The sequence below is a fragment of the Eublepharis macularius genome, chromosome 14 (genome assembly GCF_028583425.1).
Source record: "Eublepharis macularius isolate TG4126 chromosome 14, MPM_Emac_v1.0, whole genome shotgun sequence".
Taxonomy (NCBI): Eukaryota; Metazoa; Chordata; class Lepidosauria; order Squamata; family Eublepharidae; genus Eublepharis; species Eublepharis macularius.
Window position 1 is genome coordinate 39,435,564 of NC_072803.1, and position 27,857 is coordinate 39,463,420.

At 47.0% G+C, this 27,857-nt stretch overlaps 1 protein-coding gene across 2 annotated transcripts in view; it reads right to left on the bottom strand.

Annotated features, from left to right (window-relative positions):
* Positions 1 to 27,857, bottom strand: part of GFRA2 (GDNF family receptor alpha 2) — a 94,932-nt gene that overhangs the window by 34,566 nt on the left and 32,509 nt on the right. For both annotated transcript variants that reach the window (XM_054997787.1, XM_054997786.1), the window contains exon 4: positions 17,490 to 17,835. In XM_054997787.1, the coding sequence (XP_054853762.1) occupies positions 17,490 to 17,835 (346 nt within the window). The remainder of the gene's footprint in view (positions 1 to 17,489; positions 17,836 to 27,857) is intronic.

Below are 27,857 nucleotides of genomic sequence, written 5' to 3' on the forward strand. Positions count from 1 at the left end.
GGGTGACCACAGGTCAGCCACTTTCTTTCTCAGCCTAACCCACCTCAAAGGGTTGTTGTGAGGGTTAAAAGGCAGGGCTTTTTTTCAGCGGGAACGCGGGGGAACGGAATTCCGGGACCTCTTGAAAATTGTCACATGGCTGGTGGCCCCGCCCCCTGATCTCCAGACAGAGGAGAGTTTAGATTGTCCTCCGGGCCGCTGAGCGGTGCAAAGGGCAATCTAAACTCCCCTCTGTCTGGAGATCAGGGGGCGGGGCCACCAGCCATGTGACTATTTTCTCCAAGGGCAACCCACTGAGTTCCACCACCTCTTTTCCCAGAAAAAAAACCCTGTTAAAAGGAAATATAAAATACAAATAATAATAACGGCAGGTGGATTTTTCAGCTTTTGCAATTTATGAGACTACAGTGGGAGCAATTCAAAACTCTGTTAGAGGTTGGGAGTAGGGATCCGAGGACATGGATAATACAGATTAAGTGATCTTCCATTGCAGATAAACTTGCAAGGGGACAAATCTTCTATAGCTGAAGGCCCCACACCAGGCCAGGTAGTGCTATGGCTCCATGGAGGACAGCATTTTGGGAAACAGGAGGGATGGTTTAGCTTTCTAAAGCACATGGATATGGGTATAGGCTAGGGTTGCCAACAGGCCTGGAGAAAAATGTCCTGTCCCTTTAATAGAGGTTTAAAGTGTAGAAATGGGCAGTTGGAGCTTTTCATGGCACTGGAAGTAAATGACATTGCCTGAAAAATAAGCCTGTATTAAAGGGACAGGACATTTTTTTTCTCCAGGCAGCTGGCAGTGCAAGTATGGGCAGGGCATGCAGGATGCAGGATGTGGCCTGGCAAGAAAGAGTGGGCTAGCATAGACCACAAAATGAAACCAGTACAGGTACCCAATCTGAAAGGATTCTGTTGTTCTATTTTACCCAAAAGCACATACATATTTTCCATCTACTTGAATAGGGCTCTTTTCAAACCTGGATTCTCCAAGGTGAAGGGCATTCGCTACAACTTCAGAAACACTTCAGCCTTAGGTCTATAGTTTAAAAACCTCAAAAGCCTGGATATACTTAAGCCTTAGGCTTTGCTTCTGCAAATAATAGTTAATCCCCCCTGAGGGGGTCACTTTGTGCATGCTTATAAGCACTGAGCCTGAGTTTCTAGAATTCTAAAAAAAATAGCAGCCTGAATTATAGGATCTGCATTCAGACTGTTCCATTTCCCTAGAAGGCGTATTCTTGCATTGCTCAATCATTGGCTCCCCAGAGCCATACAGCAGATGGTACACTTGCTCACATCCTGACAGCCTGGCAGACCAACTTGGAGATGTCCTCCTGAGCCCTTAGTGTCTCCCACCCCTGTACAGATCCAATGTGAGGCTCAGTCAGTTTTGTGTTGTTTCCTCCAGGGGCAGCTGGTCAGCCATTGTTGGAGGCAAATTACAGGACAAGAAAGACCTAAGTTGTAGCAAGGGGATTCATCTCTTTTTTATGGATGGATAGCAATATAAAATGCCAGGAATGGATCAGACAAACAAAGGGCACAAGCTGCCAGGAAGCTGTCTGGTGCATGCCTCATCTAAGTGAAAGGGAAATGTACAAGAGCATCTGCACTACATCCATTCATTTCAACTATGCTTGTATGTAAGTCCTACCCAAGGGCTCATGCCCAAAGCCTTCTCCTCCACTAGTTCAACCTCTTGTTTGTATTTTACACTTCTGTATTCTTTTTGAGAATCCATGTTTTGATTCATTGTGCTTAAATGCACTTGAAAGTGTATTTTTCCCCTGTATCCCCTCACCTATGTTTGAAGGCTATTATTACCTGGTAAGAAAAGGGAAGAATTAAAGGCATGCATCATTTGATTTTAATTGAAGGAATGTTCTATTCCATTGAACTGCTAACTAAGCTGAACAGGAGATTGTGTTTACATAAGCAAACCCTGAGCCGATATAGACTTGCTGTCACATTAAGTCAATACTTATGAAAGTTCTCTATTTAATTATTCAGCAAGGATTGACTTATTATTGTGTTAAGATTGTGGTTAGCCTTGAGCAAGGCAGAACTGAACTGAAGAACTGAAAAGATTTCTTTCAACTTGATTCCAAATGATCGTGCAGTTTCTGCGAGGCCTCTTGTCTTCCCATCCCTCCAGCTTCGTTCAGGAACTTCTCCAGGGACAGAAAGCAGGAATGGTCAGATATGAAGATGAGAAGCCACCATTTGGGGAATGGAGACAAGGAGCTCCCATTTGGGGTTGTCCCATTCTTGCACCTTCCATTCTGTTCTTCCCTTTACATCACTACCATATCAAATGGAATACCCAAAATTGATGCAAAAATAGTTGAAGTCAGCGTAAGAGTTTCCTCAGTCCTATCACCCCAATTGCCACCCTTGTTAGTGACAGACTTGGGCAGGGCTGGATCTAGGGTTGTTGGCGCCCAGGGCAACCCTTGTCCGACCCCTTGTGCCGCGCGCACACTGCGCGCGTGCTCCCGGGGCTGCGTGATGATGTCACTTCTGTGACATCATCACACAGGGTGGAGTGTGCCATACACAGGCGGAGGCAGAATGCGGGGCTGGGAAGCCGCCCGTGCCATTCACCTCCCCGCAGGGCAGGGGGCGGCCGGCAGGGCAGGAGAATGACGCGGGCCTTTTGTCTGCCCCACAGGACAGGGGGCGCGCAGCAAGCCGGCCGCCCCCTGTCCTGCAGGGCAGGCAAAATGCAGCGTGGGGGGCTGGGAGGCTGCCCACGCTGCCACCCACACACTCCCGGGGCTGGCAGCTGCTCCCAGCACCCCCTCCCTGGCAGCGCCGGGAGCAGACTACCCCCCCTGCCCCCCTCAATCCGGCCCTGGACTTGGGAATGGCAGACACACTGGATAATAGAGAAGAGACATCAACCGTTGACTAGAAAGGAGGCAGGAAGAGATGGGTTATTTTTCTTGACCAGTTTTCTCAAATTTTGTGCCTTCGGAGATAATTGTCCAAATAAACATGCCTATCAATATAATGCTGAGAGACTGCTAGAAAATAGAGAATACTAATTACTTTTAAAACAAAAAATCCATTATAACTACTAGTAGAACAATACGAAAACACAAGCTAACCATTATTGCACAGCAGTCCCGGAGTCCAAACTGAAAATATCACTTCTCCCTGTTTGATGCCTAATCTAGAAGTTTCAGCAACTGCTCCGTATTTCACAGAGTTGTCTAGAAACTGCCCTAGAGTCTATGATCTTAGTTGTGTTTCCATTGCCCATCTTGCCCTGCTCAGAAGCTGCACCTTAAGTCCTCTTTGTGTTTTCAATCTGCCTTTAAGGACTGTTTTTCAACTCATCTTTTCCCTTTTCCAATCATGCTGCTCCCTTCTTTTCCCCTCTGTTCCACCTCCTGTTATACAGATTTTTTTTTTACTATTGGTTATTCGTTCTGTACCTGAGATCCCCAGGATTGCTGTTAGTTGCAATTACTTGGCTGAATTTCAGGGGCAGATTGGCCATTATAACCAGTGAGAAAAGTCCAGAGGGCTGATGGCCTGGCTGGGGGCAAGGATGCCAAAAGGCTTGGAATAAAATCTCCTGTCCCTTCAGCAGGTGTTTAATGTGTGGGAATGGGCAGCTGAAGCTTTTCATAGCATGGAGGCAAACAGTATCACCTGGTAAATAAGCCTCTATCCAAAGGACAGGGCCTTTTTTCTCCAGGAAACTAGCAACCCTACCTGGAGGCACCTTAACCAAGCTCCCCCTCCCCCCCCCCCCCAGTAAAGAGGCCAGACTGGACAAGCACAAGCAACTTGAGCAGCAGCTCCCAGCTTGGCTGTGGTATCACCAAGCAAGTTGCCCAGGCTGGGCAGCTGAGGTGGCCACCGCCATGCCAGTTGCTGCAGCCAAAGTGGGCTCCTCACCCAACTAGTCTGGGCTGGGCCTCATTCCATGGGGGGCGGGGTCAGGCAGGGAGCACGGGGCTCTTTCCCAGGCCATTTGGGCCTCCCAATCCACCCTAAATTCATTTGCATGGATTTCACATTTGGAAGCAGACAAGATGCTTAATAGGCAAGTGGGCATGAGCAGCTGCCCTCTTGATTTTTGCCGATCATACCTTGTGACTTCGAGGTGGCAAATACTATCAGACTGGTTGTCTATGTTGCGTTTGTGGGAAGTGGTTTTCCTACACTTTTTAAAAAAAGGCTGATGGTTTGGCCTTTGGTTTTGTTTTTGTTTTTAAAGTCATCATTAGACCTAGAAGATCTGAACAATTGTAGGCCGTCATCCAATCTACTATATAGGTCAAGGTAACTGAAAGAGCTGTTTGCAAACCAGTTCCAAGCATCCTTGGTTGAAGCAGAGTGTTTAGGGATAGCTCAGCCTGGCTTTCTGCAGAGGTTTGGGACTGAGACTGCCAGATTATGCACTGAGAGAAGAACAGGGGGAGTGTCACAGTGCTAATTGTCCTCGATCTCTCAGCAGCTTTCAGTACTATTGATCAAGCTATCCCTCTGGAACCAGTGTCAGAATTAAGGGCCAAGCTAGAAGTGGCGAATTACACTTGAACGACAGGTGAACAGACTCACATGTATTCCTCCCTGTTCACTTGCGCTCCACTTGATCACTATGTGATCACTATGTGATCAAGGGGAGCGCAAGTGAACAGGGAGGAATACATGAGAGTCTGTTCACTTGCCATTCAAGTGTAATTCGTCACTTCTAGCTTGGCCCTAAGAGTTCCTGAGACCTTGGAAAGTGACTGCCAGTCAAAGTAGACAATAATGACTTTGACAGACCAGCGGTCTGACTCAGTAGGAGGCAGCTTCATGTGTAGACAGGAACATTTCTGAAACACCAGGAGACATGTCATAATGAAGAACGAGCCAGGGATATCCTCTCCATTGCTGAGTGATCTCATTTCACCATCCTGCCATTCCCCTTAGCTTGCGTGTAAGGAGAGGTATAAGCCATTCTCACTCCCTAGTATTGCACTAGCAACAAGTCATTCCGGAAAACAGAGGGAAGGATAATATCTAGCGGTCCAGTGGATGGGGCCCACCTGAGGGTTCCAACCCATGCATTGCACCAAGCAGCTCTATTCTGGAAGCCTCCTCAGGCACAATATTGAACATCAGTGGGGAATCTAAGAGGACCAAGAAGGTCTCATTTCCCATTAGTCTCCAGGGACAAATTCTCAGCTACTGACTCCTTAGGAGCCAGGCTGGTTCAGCAACTGAGAACTGAGAGACTCGACGAGACGGCATTCTTGGAAGTAGACAGATCTGCTCCCTCCCACTAATAAATATTCCTTGACCATCTCCCTCACCGTGATCAATAGGCAATACTCGAATGGGGGTTTTGTCCCTGATTCCCATACTAAAACCTGGGCCTCCGAACAGCTGCTCCAACCCCCTCTCATTACACAAGGTAATGAGAAAGCTGAGTCACTCTAGTGTTCTTTCAGAAACACATCTATTATCAATGACATTTTGCCCATAGAAGCAAAGGGTGCTGCTAGGCTGAGAATACAGGTCAAACACACACACAATCTCCCGCTCACAAGCACCCAGCAGAACCTGCTGGGACTGCTTTCCTTCTGAGGTCTCTCTTGGAGGATGAGGAAGATGGTTAAGAAGCAGAGAAAGAAACTGATGTAAAATGAAGGTCTCTCTCTGCCACTGGAGACTGGAGAAACTGGAGCTTTGTAGAAGACGGGAAATTCTTCCGAGCCAGCAGCAGCGAAGCATGTTAAGACCAGATTATTTGTGGACCTGATTTGCTGATGCAAGATGAAAAAATACAGCAAACTGCAGCTGCTGAAATCAGCTCTTTTCATCCTTTTCCCCCTTCTCTTTCTCCTTAGCTGAGGTTATGGTTTTGCAAAAGGGCTTTATATTCTGAGAGCTAAAACCTGTCCAGTGCAATCAGAGCCACGGCGCAAAGAGCCTGTCAGAAATCTTAGCAGCTGCAGGGGAGACGTGAAAAGCCACACAAAGGAGGGAGGAGGGGAAGTGCTCCTTTGCCCTACCCTGCTCCCCGTGCAGTCAGAGGAAAGGGAACTTGGACCACACAGCCTTGAGGCCATGCCTAGCCCTGGTCAGGTCACTAAGGAACAAGCTACTCAAATATCCATAACAAAACACCAACTAGGTCTTTATTATCACTTAACAAGAAGCAGGGTTAAGAAGTCACAAATTTGTTCAAAGTGTGTGTAGATCCTTTTGGATGTTACTACAGGAGTTTCCAAATGTGCGTACTGCACATGTGTGTAGTCTCCTCACTTATGAGAAAATCCCATACAGATCATCTAAAAAAAAAACCCTCGCTAGAATCAAATGGCTTTGCATTTCTTTCTAAAAATTCATAATGATGTTGCCCTCTTGACTGCTGTGAGCATGCTATGCCACAATGGCCGTTTCCAGACGGCTTACTGGCCCCCGGAACGTTGCGCCATGTTGCAGGGGAAACGCAAAATATCACGTTTTCTCGCGCGAATTTTGCACGACATCATGCGACGTCGCGCAGAACTCACGCGAGAAAACGCAATATTTCGCGTTTTCCCCGCAACGTGGCGCGACGTTCCGGGGGCCAGTAAGCCGTCTGGAAACGGCCAATGTCAAAGCCAAACATGAAAAAACCAAGTCCCACCCAATGAAGAGCAAACACCTTGCCAAAGGGAACAGTCAGTGAGGGTGGTACTGGAGGTTCAGAGAGGCAGAAGGGTGATCAAATGCAAAGAAAGACAGCAGAGCTTCTGTCACCATGTGCAGAAGTGCGAACTATAACAAGGATTGAGAGCCAGCATGGCGTAGTGGTTAGAATGTTGGATTCGAATCTGGGAAACCCTGGTTCAAATTCCTAGTCTGCCATGAAGCTCACTAGGTAAACTGGGTCAGTTTATCTCCCTCTCAAGGTTATTGTGAAGCTGTTAGGGAGGGGAGAAAGTTGCATACCATCTCGAACTTCTTAGAGGAAGGGTGGAGTACAAGTATACTAAATAAGCAAGAAAGTGTATACAATCATCTGCAGTTATCCAAATAACCTGTTCTCCAAAATCATTAAAAAAGCAGAGAATTCTGTCCTCCTTTGCATCTGGTTTCCCTAGCAGAGCTAGCTGAGCAGGAGCTGATGACACGCACTAAAGAAACCAGGGCAGGGACAAAGGAAGAGACAGGAGGACTGTCCACAAGTGGAAATGGGGTAGGGTAAAGGGAAAGGGAACACAGATCTGGCAGGTTCACAAAGACGAAGCCAAGAGCGTGCAGTCTCTTTTCACTCCATACTAGTAGAGGGTTTGCAGAGAGGCAGGAAGCTTTGGGTACCAAGGAAACTGCTTGCCAAAAATGCAGCAGAGACCCCTTCCTTTTTTTTCACTTGACCCTGGGAGGTCAGGGGGCAGCACCATCGTTCTTAGGAGTCTTTCCAAGCCCACCTCTTGGGGCCGAAATGCTATTCACATTCCAAAAAAGATAGTCTTTGATTGGAAGAATTCTGCTAACAAACACCTTTCAGCTGTGCTGGAGAGCTGGTGGGTCTTTTTATAGCCAGCAAAGAAAAGCAGCAACTTCCAGAGAAAGAAAGCAATTGGCTGGAAGTTCCTCCCTAAGGTCTGGTTGATGGTGTGAAAGAGAAAAAGGGAGAGGTTACAGGAAGAAAGGAAAAGTTGCTCCAAGGTCAAGTTCTCTGACAAGGCCACAGCTGTATAAAGGGTCTGTGTGAAACACCCGAGCAAAGAACAAACCAGCACCATCAAGGCCGCAGCTTTTCTTAAACATGTTCTCACCCTTAGAAGTTTTGCTTCCCAGCTCAGCTGCTCTCTCCCTCGGGACTGCAAAACTTTTGCAAAAAATTTACCCTGCCTGCATCTTTCCACCCCTCGAGCACAGTTCTCTTTGTCAGATGCAGCTGGCGGGGAGAGCTGTGGTTATCGAGGGCTTATACTACATAGGAATTGGATACCTTCACTGCGGCAAGCTGACTCCACACCAAAAGGAGATGTTTACATTTACAAGCAAAGGAATGTTTTGATTGCCTTCACACTAATTGCATCCTGTCCTCTTGTGATATATGTCCCCTTCTTTCCCCTCCCCTCCTCTTCTGTATTTGACCAGTTCGGATCAGGCATCTGATGAAGAGAACTTGATTCTCGAAAGCTTATGCTACAATAAAATAAAATTGGTTAGTCTTAAAGGTGCTATTGGACTCTTTTTGATTCTACTTAAACTGACATCATGTTCAGCCCACTGCTATAAGCGGTACGCCTGTTTCTTTTTTTGTTGTTTTGTTTTTTTCTGTTTTCTCATGTTGTTTGTCAGACTTTGTCCTGCATGTGAGATAACAGCGGAAAAATCTCTATTTAAAGGTTCTCCAATTACAGCTCATCTTTTCCTCCATTAGCACTGATGTTGGAAGCTTAATTACCTCCCCCGTCTCTCCCTGTGACGTTATCATGGCTGTTTGTCGATTGCCTTTGGAATTCAATTTTTGTGCTTTCAGACCTATGTGCAGGCCCGCGAGATGGAAATAGTGGAGACCCACAAAAGAGCTGAGACCAAAAGGTTTCTATGATGGAAGGGATTTCCATCTGTGACGTGCAACCCTGTCTCCCCCTACCACTTTAGTCCAGTGTTCCTCTGCCTCAAATACTGCTTCTGGGGAACAGGTATGGTTGCCAACCTCCAGGTGGGGCTTGGAGATCCCCTAAAATTATATCTGATCTCCAGAATACAGAGATCAGTTCCCCTGGGGGAAATGGCTGCTTTGGCGGGTGGGCTCTATGGCATTATTCCCCATTGAGGTCCCTCCCCTCCCCAAACCCTGTCCTCTCCAGATTCCATCCCCCAAACTACAGAAATTTCAAAAGCCGGAGTTGCCAATAATCCTAGGGACAGCCTCTCCCCTCCCCCCCAAAAAGAACAGTATGAAGGGAGAATTGAAAGGAGAGGAGGAATAAATGGAAATCACCCACTTTTGCATGCAGGATCATCCCAAGTGTTTTTGGTGCCCTAGGCGGCCCATGGTTTTAGTGTCCTTCCACCAAGATCTGGGCATGTACAGAGCCGGGCAGGCATGGGGCCGTTGCTGTTAGCTGGGCAGCTTGAAGCCAGTGGCCGCCTGCTCTTGCTTCCTCCCCCCCTGCTTCAGAGAACTGGAACAGGCTAGGGCAGGTGAAGACAAGCTGGGCAGGCAGGCCCTGGCTTCCAGCCCCAATGCTGATCATGCAGAGTACCTGGGTGGTAGTGCCAGGGGGGATGCCGCCTGGCACTTACTGCAGCTGATCCAGCCCCGGCCAGGACCAGCCCTGAGCCTCTTTTGGCATGCGCGCACACACACAGCCTGACGCCCTAGGCCATTTCCTGTGTCCACCTAACAGACGGACCGGCTCTGCTTACATCCATGTTAATTCTCTAGTATTCCTTAACATTCCACTGCCTTTTTAAGTCCTGAAAGCACTACAAGCCTCCTTTTGGCTTTTGTAGCCACACTGTTACACAGCTCTCTCTCCATATTTTCTTTCCTTTTTCTCCATCTGGCCATTATTCGGAGACCTTTCTTTCAAACCATAAACAGAGTGACAGGCCATGTTTACAGGAACGGTTACTTCAGTTTAAGAAGCCCTTAACACCCTTTAACTCCTACTCTCTTCTCAGCGAGAGGCACAGGTGACTCTTTTAAGAGAAATTTTACTCAATATTACATTTATATTCAGCTCTTCCTATACGGAACTACAATCAACATTTGTGGGGTGTTTTCCCCCTCTCTCCAACTCTGTGGGGAAGGTTCAGCTGAGAGACAGTGGCTCGCTCAAGACACATAACGAGCAGGGATTCGAACCCAGACATCCTCGGCCAAGTCTAGACATCCAAGCAGCTCTGAACAGAAAATAATAACTGCGCTTATATACTGCTCTTCTAGACAGATTAGTACCCCATTCATAGTGGTGAACAAAGTCAGTGTTATCCCCACAATACAGCTGGGGAGATGGGGCTGAGAGGAGTGCCTTTCCCAAGGCTACTTATAGAGCTCATGGCAGTAGTGGGACTCGAACCAACAGAGTGCTGATTCACAACCCAACCACTTAACCACTATGCTACAGCAGACCAGACGACACCAAAACTAGAACCCTCCTGTGTGGCTTAATGCATGGCTTAAACCAGATGAGCCACAGCAGCAGTGGCACCAGGATACATTCTGTGCATGTGGATGATCTTTTCCACCCTCGTTCAGATTGCACCTTTACAAAGGACAGCTCTGGCTATCCTTACAGGACTGTTCCTCCTTGGGGGAGAAATGTGGAGAATGGGTTCTCCAGCATAAAGATGGGTTGCAGAAGGAATATGTGCCCTCCGCAGCAACTTCTGTACAGGTATGTTAATGTAACACTTGCTGGACTTCATTCTTGTGTGCTCTCTGAACTGATGCAAAGCCACCAGATTCCCAGCCCAACTCAAGAATCATCAAGAAACATGCAAGCTACAAGTATGGTGAAGCAGCACAACTGAACTTCTCTCATGCTTCTGTGTCATATATAAATACTGTTTATATGGGAGGGAATACAAACAAAAGGTACCACCCAGCAAAGGCAGATGTCAAAGTTGAGGGAGCAGCAGTATAGTGTAGTGGTTAGAGTGATGGACTAGACTCTGGGAGGCCCAGGTTCAAATCCCCATTCTGCCATAGAGGCTCAATGAGTGGCATCAGGACAGTCACCCTCTCTATCCCTCTCTCTCAGAGTAACCTACCTTACAGGGTTGTTGTTTTGAGCGGTATAGCGCTACCTATCTAAATAAATTAATTAACCTAAATAAATTAACCATGTGAGACCTATCACAGATCAAAATTAACCCCAAAGGGATTCAGTTCATAATCTTGCCTACATTGAACTCCACGCTGCCATCCGGTTCCTCCTTGTTCCTAACTGAAGGCATCAATGCCTCCACCTCTGAGCCTCACCAGATGAGTCGCAGGCCCTTAAAGTCATTTCATACGTGGCAACCAAAGCATTTTTGAGCTTCTCTCCCACTCCCTGTACATATATGGTAACAGTTAGGTCTTGGGCATACTCTGTGGTGGGCCCATTCCTCTGGAACGGCTGGTCAAAGTGGATGTGGGGGGCACCTTCACTTGCTGCATCCAGGACAGCATTGAAATCTGTTCTATTCAGAGGGCATTGGGTGGAGGGTAAATTGGTCTTGCCTGGATTTTAAACTGTGCCATTGGCTTTTAATCGAGATAAATTGCATATGGGTTTTAAGTTGCTGGAGGCATATGACTGTGTCCTTGCAGCTTCTGCTGTTTAGTTAGCTGCTCTGAATTTGCAGACAAAAGGCAGGGTATAAATAATAAATAAATAAATTTATCTCACACTGCTCAGCCAGTGCAGGCTCTCAAGGCATCTTAATAGACAGTGGAAACAAACATACTTTAAAAATCAACTAATAATTATATAAATCAGAAAAATGTTGCAAGTTCAAAATGCCTGGGGAAATAAATGTCTTCCTCTGGTACCAAAAACGTAACATGTTTTGCACCAGGCAAACTCCTTTACCAGGTTGCTACAACCAAAGAGGCCCTGTCTACATGTTTCACCTCTGATAGCTAGGTGGAGGGAGGAGGGCCTCCAATTACACTGTGCAACATGCCATTAAATCACAGACAACTTATAGCGATCCTTGCTGGTATTTTCAAGGCAAGAGACTAACAGAGGTGATTGGCTATTGACTGCCTCAGCATAGTGACCCTGGAGTACATTGGGGGGGGGGGGTCTTAATCAAGTACCAACCAGGGCCAACCTTGCCTAGCTTCTGAGATCTGATAAGATCAGGTTAACCTGGGCTATCCAAGTCAGGGCCCAATTAGACTAGTGAGTGGGAAATCCAAAACGGAATGTTTTCCCTTGAGAAAATTGCCTGGCTTTAGGTTCCTTGCATGCCCCCTTCCATGACATTTGACACCTGCACCAGTTGTCCCCATTCATCAGCTAAAGAATTCATCACACCCAGTTCCCCATCAGGGACAACAACTACAGGTTTATGGACATTAAGGGATCGCTGCTTCAACCCCTTCTCCTCCACATGATGCTAGAAAGAAGTGGGGGAACTGAGCACAAAACAAGAAAGGCAGGCCATTACTACATGCATCCCTCCCCAGAAACAACTGTGATTCAGTTCCCAGAAGTACCTACATTTTTATGAACTAGGGCATGAAAACCAGGCTAAGTGCTGAGCTCCCAGATGGCCATCCCCGGAGCTGTCCCTGGGACTGCTGATTCAGACTCTCCTCCCTCATTCATTCATTCATTCATTCATTCCCAGCATGCCAGGCAAGGGGCTAGTTGGCAGTACCCACTGCCTTCCCAAAAGGAATGATGCATTGGCAGCTGATTAGAGAGTCAAGAGACTTCTGGCAACTGGCAAAAGAGACCAGCAAATTCAGACAGACAAGGGAGAGCAGGAGACCCAAACACACCAAGACAAGCCTAGCGCTAATGATGCTTTTCCCTTGTCCGGCATTTTGACACTTTTTTAACATCATTTGTGATTTTATCTCTCTGATGTCGGCAGACACACTCCACTGTGCCCAGTCATCGCTCTGCCTTTCCCCTCTCAACATACTCAGACTCTCCTCCCCTTTCCCCACCCCACGATTCCTGGATTCTCTGCCAGCCCGCACTTTTGTGGTAGCATATTCTGCTGCCCACACCACAGCCCTGCATGGCGTGCTCCTTCACTGCAGAATTGCTGAGGAGCCCCCACTGAGGCACCCTCAGAGAGGGTAAGAGAGGGAGCCAAGAGAATCAGCAGCACAGACCTCCCTTGCCAACTTCCCCTACACAATATTCTATCAAGAAATCACTGGCAATCGTTGTAGTACATTAACTGCATTGAGGGGACACCACATCACACAGATAGGGAAGCACTGGCCCATGGCCAGAGTAGGATTTATGCACGAGCTAAGCAAGCTACAGTTCCGGACCTCAGATGATAAGAGGGCTCCACATACAAAAGTTTTACTGAATTTCAATGTCAGAACAATCTTTTCGGTAATGCCAGGGCTTTTTTTCAGCTGGAATGCGGTGGAACGGAGTTCCGGAACCTCTTGAAAATGGACACGTGGCCAGTGGCCCCGCCCCCTGATCTCCAGACAGAGGGGAGTTGAGATTGCCCTCTGCGCCACTCCAGCAGTGCGGAGGGCAATCTAAACTCCCTCTGTCTGGAGATCAGGGGGCGGGGCCACCAGCCATGTGATCATTTTTGCCAAGGGCGATTTAAACTTTTTAAAACTCCCCCCTTGTTCCAGCTGACCCAAAGTGATGTCATTGGTCCTGGGAACATGCACGCACTTTGCGCATGCACATGTAGCACCAGGGGCACCACCTCCCGCCAAGAGTTGCCCCCTGTGCTGGCAACCCGCTGAGTTCCACCACCTCTTTTCCCAGAAAAAAAGCCCTGGGTAATGCTATGGAGCTTCTGAAATGTGACTCGGCTGAGGGCCTCAGCCTGTCTTAATCTGGCCCTGCCCATGGCTTTGAACCAAGAAGCAGGCCTCATTGCATCACAGCCTCTTCACCATCCTCACCTGGCACCTTCACCAGTGTGGGCAGATTGTCTAGGGCAGCAGTCCCCAGTGTTTTGCCCATGGACACCATGGCACTCACATGTGTTTCCTGGTGTCCACTTGCATCATGGGGATAAAACCCGAAAGGTCTTGAATGAAACAGGTGGAGGAAAAAGCCAGGAACATCTGGGTTACACGGACTGACAAACCAAGTGCTGCGCTGATCCTGGGCAGGTGTGCATGTGCAACAGCTTGGCTACAGTCACAGACATTCTATGCCTCTAGCCTTGGGCAAACCTCTCCCTGCGGCCACAGAGGAAGCAAGCCCTTGCCTTTCTTTGGAAACTGAAATCAAACAGCACTTCTTCTCCAAAGGAAAGAGCTGTCCCTGGCTTTCCATTGCCTTCAAGAGGTGATTTAGAAGAGCCCAGGAAGCATTAGCTTTGCCTCTGGGGGGTGCCCATTCAGAAGTACCTGCCTCCGTTTGCAGGAGGATGCTTGGATTGGAACCTCTCAGCATTTTGTGACTAGCCCCTTCCCATTTCAGCCAGTTTGTGGTGGCATCCACCACCCTCTACCCTTCCTCAAAAGTTCCCACAGACTCCACCTTTGGGGGGCATTACCAGTCTATGGAACAGAATAGAGGCATGTGCTTGTCAAGGGTGCCAAGGAAGGTGCTGCATGGTTGAGTGATGAGCCATGGAACACTATGGTGCAGCCCTGACACTAATCTCAGTGCCACAGTCTAGTCTGGCAAAGCTGTGAAGCAACATGTGCAGAATGCATGCCTCTTCCTCCTCCTCAGTCAATGCAACATGCATTCCTGTCTGGGGGAAGCATTTGGGTCAGTGACCTGAACTCCGACTATTCTCCTTGTACACAGTAATCACTTCCTTCAGGAGGCTTCAATAAAAGCCAAGAGTACACGGATCAAGAAAGGGCTGGCCACTGCAGGCCTAGAAAGCAAGGACAAAAAACACAGGCAGAGTTTAAGGAATAGAGTCATTATTCCATGATCTCTGTTTGACCATATGCAAAATGGCTTCAGCGGGCTATATTGCCCCATCACTATTATTCCCTTTTCATAAATGGTGTTATCAATAACTTGCCTTTGCTATTAGGATTTGAACCCAGGGCACAAAATCCAGCACTGCGCTTTCTTCATAGAACCACATGATCTCCTATTAGCTGCAAGCCATTTTCCATAACAACTGCCTGCCCAGATGGTTAACTGGTTGATTCAAAATCTTTAACAGTAAGACTGCTAATTCCTATAGCAGTTCTTAATACACTTTATGCAAACAGAGATGATTTCCCCCCAAAGCCAAGAGCATTAAGAACTGCTCTTGACAGGAGACAGGCACACTCAGCTGTTTTTATATCATGAAATCAGCACAAAGCCGGATAGAATCCAGGTGCTCTCCACCCCAGTTCCTCTGCTTGTACTTCACGTGTACAAATTAATCTCCCACCACCAAAATGCATCCCCAGCTCCAAGATGGAACCGTTGGTTTAAACACACTTCCTAGTGTTCTAAAAAGCAACTTGTGGGCATAGTGAAAGTTCAGATGCCTCTGCCCTGCATAGCTACCCTTTTGCTCGCTCTCTCACTCTCTCTATGGGTCACCTCCATTTCCTAATCTTGGATAAGGCCCCCCATCAGATGTGCTCCACCCATGCTATGTTCTCCCAGGTGTTCACTCAACTTCTTCCAAATGCATCCCATTTCCTCCCTTGCTACTCAAATGTATCCAGAGCATTGAATGTCAAAGGAGATATCAGGTTCGAATGCCTGTGAACAAAGCGCTGCCATTAATTTGGCTTCTGCGCACAGCTGGCCAAGAATCTTTTATTCATAGACTCTGGCTTACAGCATTACTATTTGATGAAAAGCTGCATTCAGGAGAATCGAACGTGTTCATTGAGATGGAGGGAATTCAGCACAGTGCTATTTGTCCACACAGACTTTGTGCTGGGCAACGTACGCAGCCCTTCACCCCTTGATATATTAGCCCAATCTTTAGAGGATCAGTCCTCATTATTGTGCAGAGCAAGCCTCTTGCTATACAAACAAGCTGCTCTTGGTGGAACCTCCGCAGCACTCCGCAGATCTGCAGACCACAAAGAGACGCGGATTCAGTCTTTGCCTCAGGGGAAGTCAGCATCCCCATAGCTTCACTTCCTTTGCTAGACTCAGGGTCAGGTTTGCATCGTCAGACACTGCCACTGCTTCCCAGTGCACTTCTGTCCCCAGAAGTACTGGTTTGCTCCCCGGAAAGCAGAGCTAAAAGAGCCCCAAGATTCCCTCACAATCCTTCGCTGAATTTGGTGGGGAGCCTGATTTTGTGATAGGAAAGCAGGTCAGGGTGCCCCCTCAGGTGCTTAAGCCAATCCAAGATTCAAGCCATCCATTCCGTCCTCTCTCCAGCAGTCAAGCACAGTCTAAAACAACTCCAGACAGGTAGTTATGTTATCCTGTAGTAACAGAAACAACAAAGAGCCCTCTGGCATCCTACTACGCCCCAAATCGGCAAGACTTAAGCTCTGTTCACTTGTTAAAGTGAACACCCATACATCCTGCATGTACATGCATACATCTGTTTGTATGAAAGAGCCACTGTGCAATTCACTTTACAAATGAAAGCAGGGACCAGTGCTTGGATAAATGTGGGATTTAAACCACACATTCAGCTGTGCATGCATTGAATGTCACATGAGACTTACTCAACACCCGTATAAAGAAAAATCAAGCGTACATTGCATACAGATTGCACGTGCATTCTCTGTAACTAGTGACAGGGATCTAGAGAGTACTTCAACAGGTGTGGAGAGAAAATAGTTTCTTAGTGAGAGGCAGGACAGAGAAAACCCAAAGGATACATAAAACACCCAGCAGCCAAACATGGCCACTGCATCAAAACCTAGGAGTTGCCAAACTTTCCAGAGCTATTTTTTATTTTTTAAAGTGTTCCAAGGAAATCCATTTGCCTCAACGCAACTCTTCATTGGTGAGTATTTTTTGGTTGTTGTTTACTTTGCTTAAGTATGTTTTGTCTTGAAAACAAACTTCATGGTTCAAGAGTGTTCTGAGTGAACTTTAACAAATTTCATACACTTTAACAAATCTCCAAGTTTTTAAACAATTAACGGGCCTCAAGAGGAACTATGCCTCATGAAACCTGGATGAGAAGCCTCCACATTTGCCTTCTGAGAGACCTCAAACAGATGGCCACCAACAGGGTGGGGTGGAGGACTGAAAACCAACTAAGCAGGCTGGGTTATACTTCCAGAGATAATGCTCAATTCCCTCAAGTTCTAGCTTGGAATAATTATGAACATGAATTGTGCATTCTTTCCCCCAGAGAGTATGCAAGTGGAGAGTGAAAAAAAGAGGCATCTCTATGCTTCGTGCGTTACCCTTCCTGCTATGTGCAAGCAAGACAGACTTGTTAGAGAAGGGAAGGCCACTGCTCAACAGTGGAAAACATGCTTTGCATCAAAGCCAAATCTCTAGCATCTCAAGATAAAGGGTCATAATTGTAAAGTTTGAGCTGGAGGAGAAAAGAGTCTCTTGGGAAGGTTCTGCCTTGCAACAAGACCTTTGGGGATAGAAGAAGCATTGGGAAGTTACAACAGGATCTGAAATGATACCAATTGGGTCTATCTTCACTCATTTTCCATTCAGGAAGTTAACCGACCACTTTCTTCTCCTGTCTAAACATGGCCCCCTAACTGTTCTTTTACCCTCCCCCGCAATGTGGCACAATTTCTAGCAGCTGCACCCAGTGGCATAAAATGTACCTCTGAAACTAATTATGCATTGTTTAAATGCACAGACTTGCAAGCAAATGCCCCCAGATCAAAATTTTAACAACACACAGGCCAGGAAACCCAGTTCAATGCAACTGTGAATGGAAGAAGAAAGCGAGATGATCCTCACCGACAGAGCGGGTCCGATCGACACTGGCTCCGAAGGTCCAAGCAGTTTGGCTTCTCCTTTTCTTCATAGGAGCAGTCAGGGACAATAGTTTGTCGGCGGCGCTCCGCACAGGCTTGGTCCTTACAAGAACAGAAAAGCATCCGAAAGGTATACTCGCTGGGCACTCGGTCAAAAAACTGGCGCAGGGCTTTGTGGCACTTGCGGCGGTTGCAGCGGTAGTTGTCATAGGACTTGTTGCAGATAGAGATGTAGCCTGAACGGAGCCTCTTGCAGTTGTCATTCAGGTTACAGGCTTTGGCTGCATCTAGGCAGTGGTTACTTTTGGAGTTGGTGGCAGGATCCATTCCTGGCCAAGGCAAAAAGAGAGGGTTATGAAAGAGGCAATCAGAGATTTGGGGAAGGGGATGCCAACATAGGGACCCTGGGGAGGGGCTACAGATAAGCCCCACATGGCTATAAACAGCAGCAACACTAGGTTTAAATGTCAAGAATGTGAAAACTTCCCAGCAGTCAGTTCAGCAATGGAACTGGTTGCTTTGAGAAGCTGAGAAGTCTCTTTCTTTATGGGCTGGAAGGGCAAGGCTGGGCCAGCACCTGATGACTTTTCCCTGATCCTCAGAGAACAGCAGGTCACACCTAGACATGGGCACGAATGGGGGGGGGGGATGAACAAGCTGTTCGTTGTCCATTGCCATCCACGAACAACGAACAGTAACGAACATGACCCTGTTCACAAACATGTTCGTTGTTCATTGTTCGTGGCCCCTTAAAGATCCCTTTGAACTATCAGCTGGCAGGTGGCAGGGGGAATTCCCCCCTGCCACCTGCCATCTGATTGTTTAAAGGACCCTTTCCTGCCACGTGCAAGGGGTGGGGCCCTTTAAACACCCTACAAACTGACCTTCCCAATGTCCAAAACCCACTAAATTTGCAGGGGACATAGTCCTCACTGTCCTCCGAAGACCCCCCAAGTTTCAGAGATTGCACCCTGGAAAAGGCATGATCCATGTGTTCCCCCACCCTTTGCTGTCATTTTCTGTTCACAGTGGCAAAAATGGAACTGCCTGTTGGAAGGCAGCTACTTTGAGGGGTTACAAACTGACCTTCCCAATGTCCAATACCCACCAAATTTGCAGGGGACAGTCCTCACTGTCCTCTGAAGACCCCCCAAGTTTCAGAGAGATTGCACCCCGGGAAAGGCATGATGCATGGGTCTCCCCCTTTGTTGTCATTTTCTCTTCACAGTGGCAAAAACGGGACTCTCTGCTGGAAGTACTTTGAAGGGTTAAAGCCAGAAAGAAAGCCAGAAGGAGTTCAGACAGAGTTCAGTCCCTGCCATTGCCAGTGGAATTGATCGAAAGGTCCCAGACTGTCTGGCTTGATGAACGGCTGACAAAGGCAGTTAATGAGGCTTGCAATGTCCGCTTGTTCGTTTAGAATGGAGCCTCATGAACGGCTTGTTCGTGAACAGACGAACGGGCTGTTCGTGGGTTTTTTCCACTGGTAATGCTGTTCCTGCCCGTGTCTAGTCACACCTCAGTAGTTCCAAGCTATGTGCCTCGGCCCAAGTCTCACATTACCCTGCTTGCAAAATATAGATGTTTCTCATCAAAGATCCACCCTGGTGGAGTCATGGTTAGAATGTCACAACAGGATCTGGGAGGACCAGGTCCAGTCCTCCACTCTGCCATGGAAGCTCACCGGGTGATCTCTGTCAGCCTAAGTTACCTAAGCAAACTAGAGCTGCTCCAGGGGCACCAAACTGACACGAAGTACAAAAAGCCCTTTGGAGTATACAATGACCAAAAATATCACAAATTTATATATTTAAAGCGCTGAAGTGCTCAATGAAATAAATTCAAACATGCAAAATATCTCACTACACATACACCAAAGTTTCAACGGTGGTAGAAAGAATCAAAGTAAATTCATACAATGCATATAGCAAAGTGCTTGGAATCAGTTCATAACAGTCCATAACAGAATTACTCATGAGGAGGCATCTACAAATTGATATCTACATGATCGTGGCAAAATTTTGCTCTGTTACAGACTGTTATGTGTAGTGAGATATTTTGCATGTTTGAATTTATTTCATTGAGCACTTCAGCGTTTAGATATATACGTTTGTGATATTTTTGGTCATTGTATGCTCCAAACGGCTTTGTGTACTTCGAGCCTAAGCTACCTGGCTGGGTTGTTGCTGACAGGATAAAAACAGAGGAGGGGAGGACAATGTTGAAAGCCACTTCGGGTCCCCACTAAGGAGAAAAGCAAGGTATAAATATCTTAACAAATAAAGCTCAAGGGCACACGTGCCTAAAATCCACCACCTGCCCATTTAAAATACTCTGAAGTAATAAATTGGGAAGGCCCCCAGAGTAAGCAGGAAGGCTGTCATAGAATGGTCATTGGGTGGATGCTTGCATTGGGATCCTTACTTTTCCTACATTTTATACACAGATATCACCCATGTTCTGAACTGTCAAGAAAATACAGGTTTCCTGGCAGGCTGGATATATGCAAGATGAGATCATCTTGCAGCCAGAACATGACTCTGTGGCTTTATTCATATATCACTGATTCTAGCATTATCCAATGAGCAGCCACTGGAATTAGGTCACAGCCCCACCAGTGAACCACTAGCTGATAGCCTGGGATCTGCCTAGCATTTGCTGGTTGCAGAGACTGGGTGGACCTCGGTATCTGCCAGCGAGCCATTTCAAGTACAAGTGCAGACTCAGGATAAATAGTTATGCCTCCCTGTGTAAGAGCCTTACTCCAGGACTCCTCCTTTAGCTGCAGAAAACTGTGTTAGAATCAGGTCTCAGTCCAAAAAAAGGCACATCTCAAGTCACAAAAGCCTCATATATCCACAATGCACAGGGCTAGCCTGCACTGTGTGTGTGTTCTGAAATAAGGAAATACGCTTAAAAAGTGGAAAATCCTCTCCTGCCAAGTCAAGTTGGAATCACTGCATCTGTCCTGGAACATCAAATATCAGTACAAGAAAGAAGGTTGCGGGAAGGAGAAAGAAAAGAACAAAAGCTGGATTATTATTTTTTTTGGTCAGAATGATGAATTGCCCTTCAAAACACTGCCAGGCACCCTGATAGAGTTACCCACCCAACACAGTCATTTCTTCCTTTGCCCACAAGCCACGTGGGTTTGGGACTCAGCAGAGACAAGCAGGAAGGACCAGAAGGACTTCCCAGCAGAATGATTTCTTGGCTTGCACTGTAGCTGTTTGCAAAAGGCCAGCAGCAGCTCCCACCTTGAGTGAAGCCTCCACTGTGACTTTAACTGCCCACAGAACCCTCCCAGGCTGCAGAGAGGTGGGGCCAGAGCCCTTTGACATTATGCCTGGACATTTCTAACAAGAGCCCAGTTTTTTTTCTAGAAAAAGAAACTTCAGAGGTCAGGGATTTGGAGCAGAGGAATCAACCCTTTTCCACCTGCTGCTATTTACCACAATTCCTCTCCCTCAAGCTGGCTTTCTCCTCACAGAGTCCCCTGTGCATGATTGCAAGGGAGTAAAAACAACTTGTGGGTCATAACAGAAAAGTCCCTTGAGGGGGGCCCAATTTTGACACATCATCTATAAATCCACCCGGTTGCCTCAAGAGAGAGCTAATATGTCATGAACACAGCTGCTAGAGTGCAAACATACCATACTCAGTGAACATTCTAGAAATTACAAAGCAATTACCCAGTGCCCTATTGTCTGAATATCACTTATCGGTGGGGGTTATGAGATGTGAACAGATTTCTCTCACCAAACGTTTACCACCTCACCATCACCCACCACGAACCTTAATGGATCATCTTTTCCTCCCAAATGGGAGACTGCGCTCAGCTAGACCTTTAAGCCACATAAGGAACTTAACTGCAATCCTTTTTTATTATTATTTATTTAATTTTATTGCAATCCTAAGAAGAGTTACACCATTCTAAACCCATTGAAGTCGATGGGCTTAGACTGGAGTAACTCTGCTTAGGATTGTACTGTGTTGGAGAATCCTTGGAACTCACTATTAACACATCAATATATCTAATTCTCAACATGGCCGCATCTGTGGATACTTAAATCTGGAAAGTGGCACCATGACCAGACAAGACAGATATTTCTGTGTGTGTTATGTACCGTCAAGTTGCCTCTGACCTATGGCGACCCTATGAAGGAAAGACCTCCAAAACATCCTGTCATTAACAGACTTGCTCAGAATTGCTACAAAACTGAAAAATATACCAGGTTTGCAGAAAAATCTGAAACATTAAAAAAAAACATTTAAAACCCCAAATAATAGAAGCAGCACCTGTCACTTTTAGAAATGAATGCCCCTCTCAGGAGACACTGGTAGGCAATCCCAACAGTATTGCCAGCAATGATGTAAGCTGCTTTGGGCGTCATTGTGGAGAAAGACAGGTATAAACACTAAATTAAATATGCTGAAGATAGGGAGAGTAGATTAAAAGTAGATTGGTAGGTAGGTGAGAAGAAAGCAGAAAGATATGGGGGATGCCAGGAGAAGGGAGAGAGGAAATAGTGTGGGGAAGGGGATACAGAGGGAAAGGAGGTGCCCCTTGTAAGCCCTTGTGGGTTTCTTACTGCATAACCAGGCCCAGTCCAGCAGCCAGCACTGAACAACTGGACCACAATGTAATTGAGCCCAGCACAGGCCAGCTGTGGCAGCCATTGTACAACTGGATGAATTCTCTTCCCAAGGAGAGGCTGCCAACTGAAGGGAAAGAGAGGATGCTGAAAACAGGGGGCAGAGAAAAGTAAATTGGCTGATGGATGGGAAGGACAGAAGCACAGAGTTTAGGGCGCAGCCTTTGTACTGTTGTAAGGACAGAAGGAAACAGGAAAGGGAGAGGTGTTATGGAGGCTTCCCAAGGAAAGGAAAGAGAAAATAGCGGGGGGGGGGGGGGAGAGATGCACCTCACAAGTTCTGGTGGGTTACCACAAGTTAAAATTAAGTCTTGTCTCAAAGGAAGTGTCCCCGGCTACCTCTGTGACACTGTCAGACACTCATTTATTTTATTCCTTCAGAAAATACACATGACACATCTTCAAAGTTCGAGGCGGCTCACAAAGTAAAAATAAGATCATAAAACTGTAAAAGCGACAACCATAAAATTGCCAATTTTAAAACAAGCCATAAAAACAACATTAAGCAGTCTAAAATGATACCTATAAAACAGCCCTCAGACAGAAAGCAGCTCATAAAAACAGCTTTAAGGATGGAATCCTTCAGTTAAAAGCTTCTCCTTTTTAGCCCAGCACACAAAGGATAGAAAAATTGGCGCCTGGTGAGCCTCAAGGGGAAGACATTCCCAAAGCAGGGTTGCCAAGACTGCGCTGGAAGCGACCATTATGAGAGGATGGTGATCTGATCACACACCCCTTCAGCTGAGCTGCTTCTGCCTGTTGATCAGCTGAGGATCCCAGGCAGAGGCCTTAATTGCTGGGAGATTGCCCACCATAAACAATTGCCCGGCAAGCCTACCTCAGAATCTGAATGCCTCCTTTCCTTGGATCTCCTTTGAAACAAACAAACAAAAAACTCTCCAGGAAATTTGGGTCCGGGTTTCAGGATCCAAAAAAACCGGGTCATAGATGCAGAGGAGTTAACCGTGTTAGTCTGTGGTAGCAAAATCAAAAAGAGTCCAGTAGCACCTTTAAGACTAACCAATTTTATTGTAGCATAAGCTTTCGAGAATCAAGTTCTCTTCGTCAGATGCCTGATACAGAGACTGGTCAAATACAGAAGAGGAGGAAAGAGAAGAGGCAATTAGGGGGAGGAAGGGGGAGGGAGCAATAACATCAAAACATTCCTTTGCTAGTATATGTAAACATCTCCTTTTAGTGTATCAGTTGGCTTCAAAGGAGTTTGCCCTGTTAGTTTGTAGCAGCCAAACAGCTAGACCATCCAATTCCAATGCAGTATGGGCCTTCGATAACCACAGCTCTCCCTGCCAGATGCATCTGACAAAGAGATCTGTGGTTCCCGAAAGCCCACGCCAGGTGCCAGGGGAGCTCAGTGGCAGATGTTTACATATACTAGAAAAGGAATGTTTTGATTGCTCCCTCCCCCTTCCTCCCCCTAATTGCCTCTTCTCTCTCCTGCTCTTCTGTATTTGACCAGTCTCTGTATCAGGCATCTGACGAAGAGAACTTGATTCTCGAAAGCTTATGCTACAATAAAATTGGTTAGTCTTAAAGGTGCTACTGGACTCTTTTTGATCAAAAAATCTGGGATTCCTGAAATCCAAGAAAGATTATCTAATACAGTTAAGACAGATCAGAGAATCTCAGATTTATTCAGCCATTATTGCTCATGGGAAAAACTATATGGGGGCTATCTAGGGGGTTGGGGGTGCATTTTTCAAGCAAATGCCACCAAATTTACAGGGAACCTACTCTTGATTGTCCTCAAAAACCTCCACATTTCAAGAAGATTGGACCCTGAAGAAGGTGTCCCAATCTTTGTGGAAATCATTTCCAAGCAGTCTCTCAGGCAGAAACACACAGGGGTAAGGCTGCCAGTGACCAAAGGCACACTCCCAAATGCAAGAGGAAGCCCAACAGAACCAAAATAAAGCAAGGGAATGGTTGGAATTCCCCCAGAACCAATGTGAATCAAGGGGACCAACATCAAATCAGAGAATTCCACCAAAACCAAACTAAAGCAAGGGACACTGTTGCAACTTAACCCAACTGAACCAGTGTCACTCACAGAAGCCAGACAGCCAAGGAGAGCTCTTGCACAGATTGGTCAATCACTCCCCGCTCCCTGCCTCACTCCTGCCTCTGCCTCATTCTCCCCTCCCCCTTCCCTCTCCCCTCTTGGAAAAAAGTAGGAGACGCCCAGGAAGGAACCAGCCAGAGGTTGAAGCCATGTTTCCCAGATTTACCAGGATTTATCTGGGAGCCTGGATCAAATTTAGGATTCTCTAATTTGATTCAGGAAAGCTGGATTTAGCCAGATCAACAAAAAATCCATCTCTCACCCCCCCAAATCTTGGATCTAGATTGCACACCCCTTCCCAGAATCCCTACAGTTCCCTCCCTTCCCCTCCTCAAAGGCCATCCTCCCCAAAACTCTGCCCTCAAATCTCCAGAAATTTCCCAAGCTGTAGTTGGCAACCCTAGTGCTTAACCTGAACAAACCAAGCACCCACCAAACTCCACTGGCAATACTGAACCTCAGCCAGCCTCAGAGAAGCTGGCTTGCCCTTTCTACACTCGAGCCCCAGGCAGAAGTGCAATACAGAGTAAAAAGGCTGAATCCTAAACTCTGTGCTCCCTGGGCATCTTCTCCTCCTCCTTTCCTGAGAAATTCTATTTGCCTTACACAAACACTTTTGGCTTTCTTCATAATTCCTCCACTGTTTTACATTAATGGGAAGATTTAAAACAGGCCTCATATTTTGTTTTAAGCACTCTGCTGTACCTTCTGAGATGAAGAAGGCAAAATTGCAGACACGGGCTGTTTCCACACGGCTTACCTCAACCCGGAACGCTGCGCAACATGCCGAAAAAAACACGGAAGATCACGTTTTCTTGCGCGAGTTTTGCGCGATGTTGTGCAACATCATGCAAAACTCGCGTGAGAAAACGCGATCTTCCGCGGTTTTTTTGACATGTTGTGCAGCGTTCCGGGTTGAGGTAAGCTGTGCAGAAACAGCCATGGTGACACCTCCACACCACGTTGTTCCTCCTCATCCTTTCTTGCCAACATGGCTGAAGTCTAGGAGCTGGGCATCTACAGACCACCCGAACCCTTGCCCTCTCAGCCTGCCCGTTTCTCATCTGAGAACTCTCAGGAAGGGACTCCCAAGGACTCCATACCTCAGGTGCTGCCTTAGCATGCTGCCAACCCCTGCAGCATTCCTTCGATTCTGAAAAGACTAGGAGTCACACAGGAAGTGAGAAATCTACCCTTTCCCAGATACCATGGGGAGGTAAACTTATCCATTTCAAATATCAGGAAAGCTACGCTCCCCACCGCACACACCTGTGGGTGTATTTCTCACTTGCTTAAGCCCAGGCCTGAAGGACCAGCATTTAAGAGACCTCAAGCCTATGATCCTGGGCCATCCCCTTCAGCAGGCTCCACTAGGAGATGCAGGGGGTGATGGAGAGCCCCATTCCCTCTTCCCACAAAATCCAGTTTACTTTGCCACTGCAGAGTTTCTGATTGTTAACATTTATCAAGTGCCAAGTGCTAACACAGCATAAAATTAAAGTCATACCCAGCAAAGCATGACACGACATGCAGAGAGAAAGGGACATTCCCCCTGCAAGCACACACACACACACACACACACACACACACACACACACACAGAGGAACCCCTCCCTCTTTAAATACAAGAATGATTCCACCATAAGATTTCAATTTGAACCATCTTTATGTACAATGGAAGTCATCATTTTCCACACACACACCCCACTCTGCTTTAGGCTGTTAAGAAAATTCTTCAAATCATAAACATTAACTAAGATCAGAAGCAGAAACTCAGGACGTTCTGAAAGACAGGAAAATATCCGCGGCTGGGCCAGATGGAAGGGCTACCAAGCGTCAGTTGTGCTAAAGCAGTACATTCTATGCCCACAAGCCACACTGGGCCATGCCAGTCCCAGTATTGTTTGCTTCTTGTCCAAACGTGGAGTTGCCAACTCCAAGTTGGGAAATGCTTTGAAATTTGGGGGTAGAATCTGGAGAGGGCAGAGTTTGGGGAGGGGAAGGGAGGGACCGCAGCAGGATTTAATATCCCGGGGTGCACCCTCCAAAGCAGCCATTTTCTCCAGGAGAACTGATCTCTGTCATCTGGAGACCAGCTTTTAATTCCAGGAAATCTCTAGGCCCCACCTTTAGGCTGGCAAGCTGGACACAAAGCCAACGAAGGTAGAACCAAACCTGTCCTTCAATCCACCTCATGCGAAGGAGTACCGCCTCTTGGGGGGACTTCCTGGTCCTCTTCCTGTTGTGACTCATGGTCACATGGAAAACTCCCAACTTAGCAAAAGTGCCCTAAAAGCAAAGCTGCCACTTCCTGTTCTGTCCCACCGAAAGGGTGTTTATGTTTTTTAAAAGCTCCAGGACAGGGAGATCCACCAGAGGTGACACGAGTTCTCTCTCGTGCAGAGTGGCTATCCCAGCTGACTCCTAACCTGTTCAATAGATTTGCTTTTGGAATGGGTGGATCTTGAGGGAGCAAGAACTGGGTCATCCGGATCTACCCCTGTCACCATCCATTCTTTTAAGCTGCTACAAGGGAAAGAACAGCAGAGGCAGCTTCCCTCCGCCCCACCCCTTTGGAGTGTGAATCTAGGCCACCTTTTTCCATCATGTCAACATCAGGGCAGGATCTATGCAAAGCAAAGCTTTATTTCCTAAGCCTCAAGAGCCCCTATGCCTGCCCTGCTGGAGACCAGCAGGGACTGAGATGCATTTTAATAGATCCAGCATTTGAATGAGTTCTGCTTTCTGGGGAGCTCATTAGTGAGGTACAAGAACTACATGTTAATGAAGAAAGGAAGCCATAGCTGTAGAGTTAGACCTTGCAGAGGGAGAACTGGGCATACCTGACCTGATTTGCCCCTTGGGATCAAAGATCAGTTACCTTTTCCTAAACAGAACCTGGATGCATAAATCTTCCATATCCCATCGCCTGGAGGAAGGGTGTCTGTGCGTAGTATTTCCCTGGCAGTGGCGAATCAGAGTGATAACCACTCAGGATAAATCTTGCCACTAAACAAACAAAACTGTCTTATACCATTTCCATCTACCCTGACAGGCTGCAACACTCCAGGGTCTTGGGCACAGGTCTTTCTAGGGTTGCCAACTCCAGGTTGGGGAAATTCCTGAAGATCTGAGGACAGAGCCTAGGAAGCGTGGAATTTGGGGAATTGAGTGAGCTGAGCAGCAATCTGATGCCATAGAGCCCACTGTCCAAAGCTGCTGTTTTCACCAGGGGAACTGATCTCTGTAGCCTGGGGATCAGTTGTAATTCTGGGAGAACTCTAGGCACCACCTGGTGGTTAGCAACCCTACTTGTAGAGGGACTATGGAGATGCACTAAGGCCTGCAATTATACCAAGTTTTCATCAAAGCAATCCCTTTCTCTCCCTCTGCCTTATTCATTCTCATAGGCCTTCACCCCATGCTCAAGAAGAAGCCCTTGAAAGTCCTCATTGCCACTATCCCATAGGGTTCCTAGGTGCTGACCAATGGCGGGCAAACTCCCAGCAGTTTGCCCCTCACCCACCGAGAAGTGGCAAGCTGCCCAGCTATTGTCTGCCACCAGTAGGTAACTTGAGCAAATGCATCATGCAAGTACTCCCGGCCAGGTGCAACA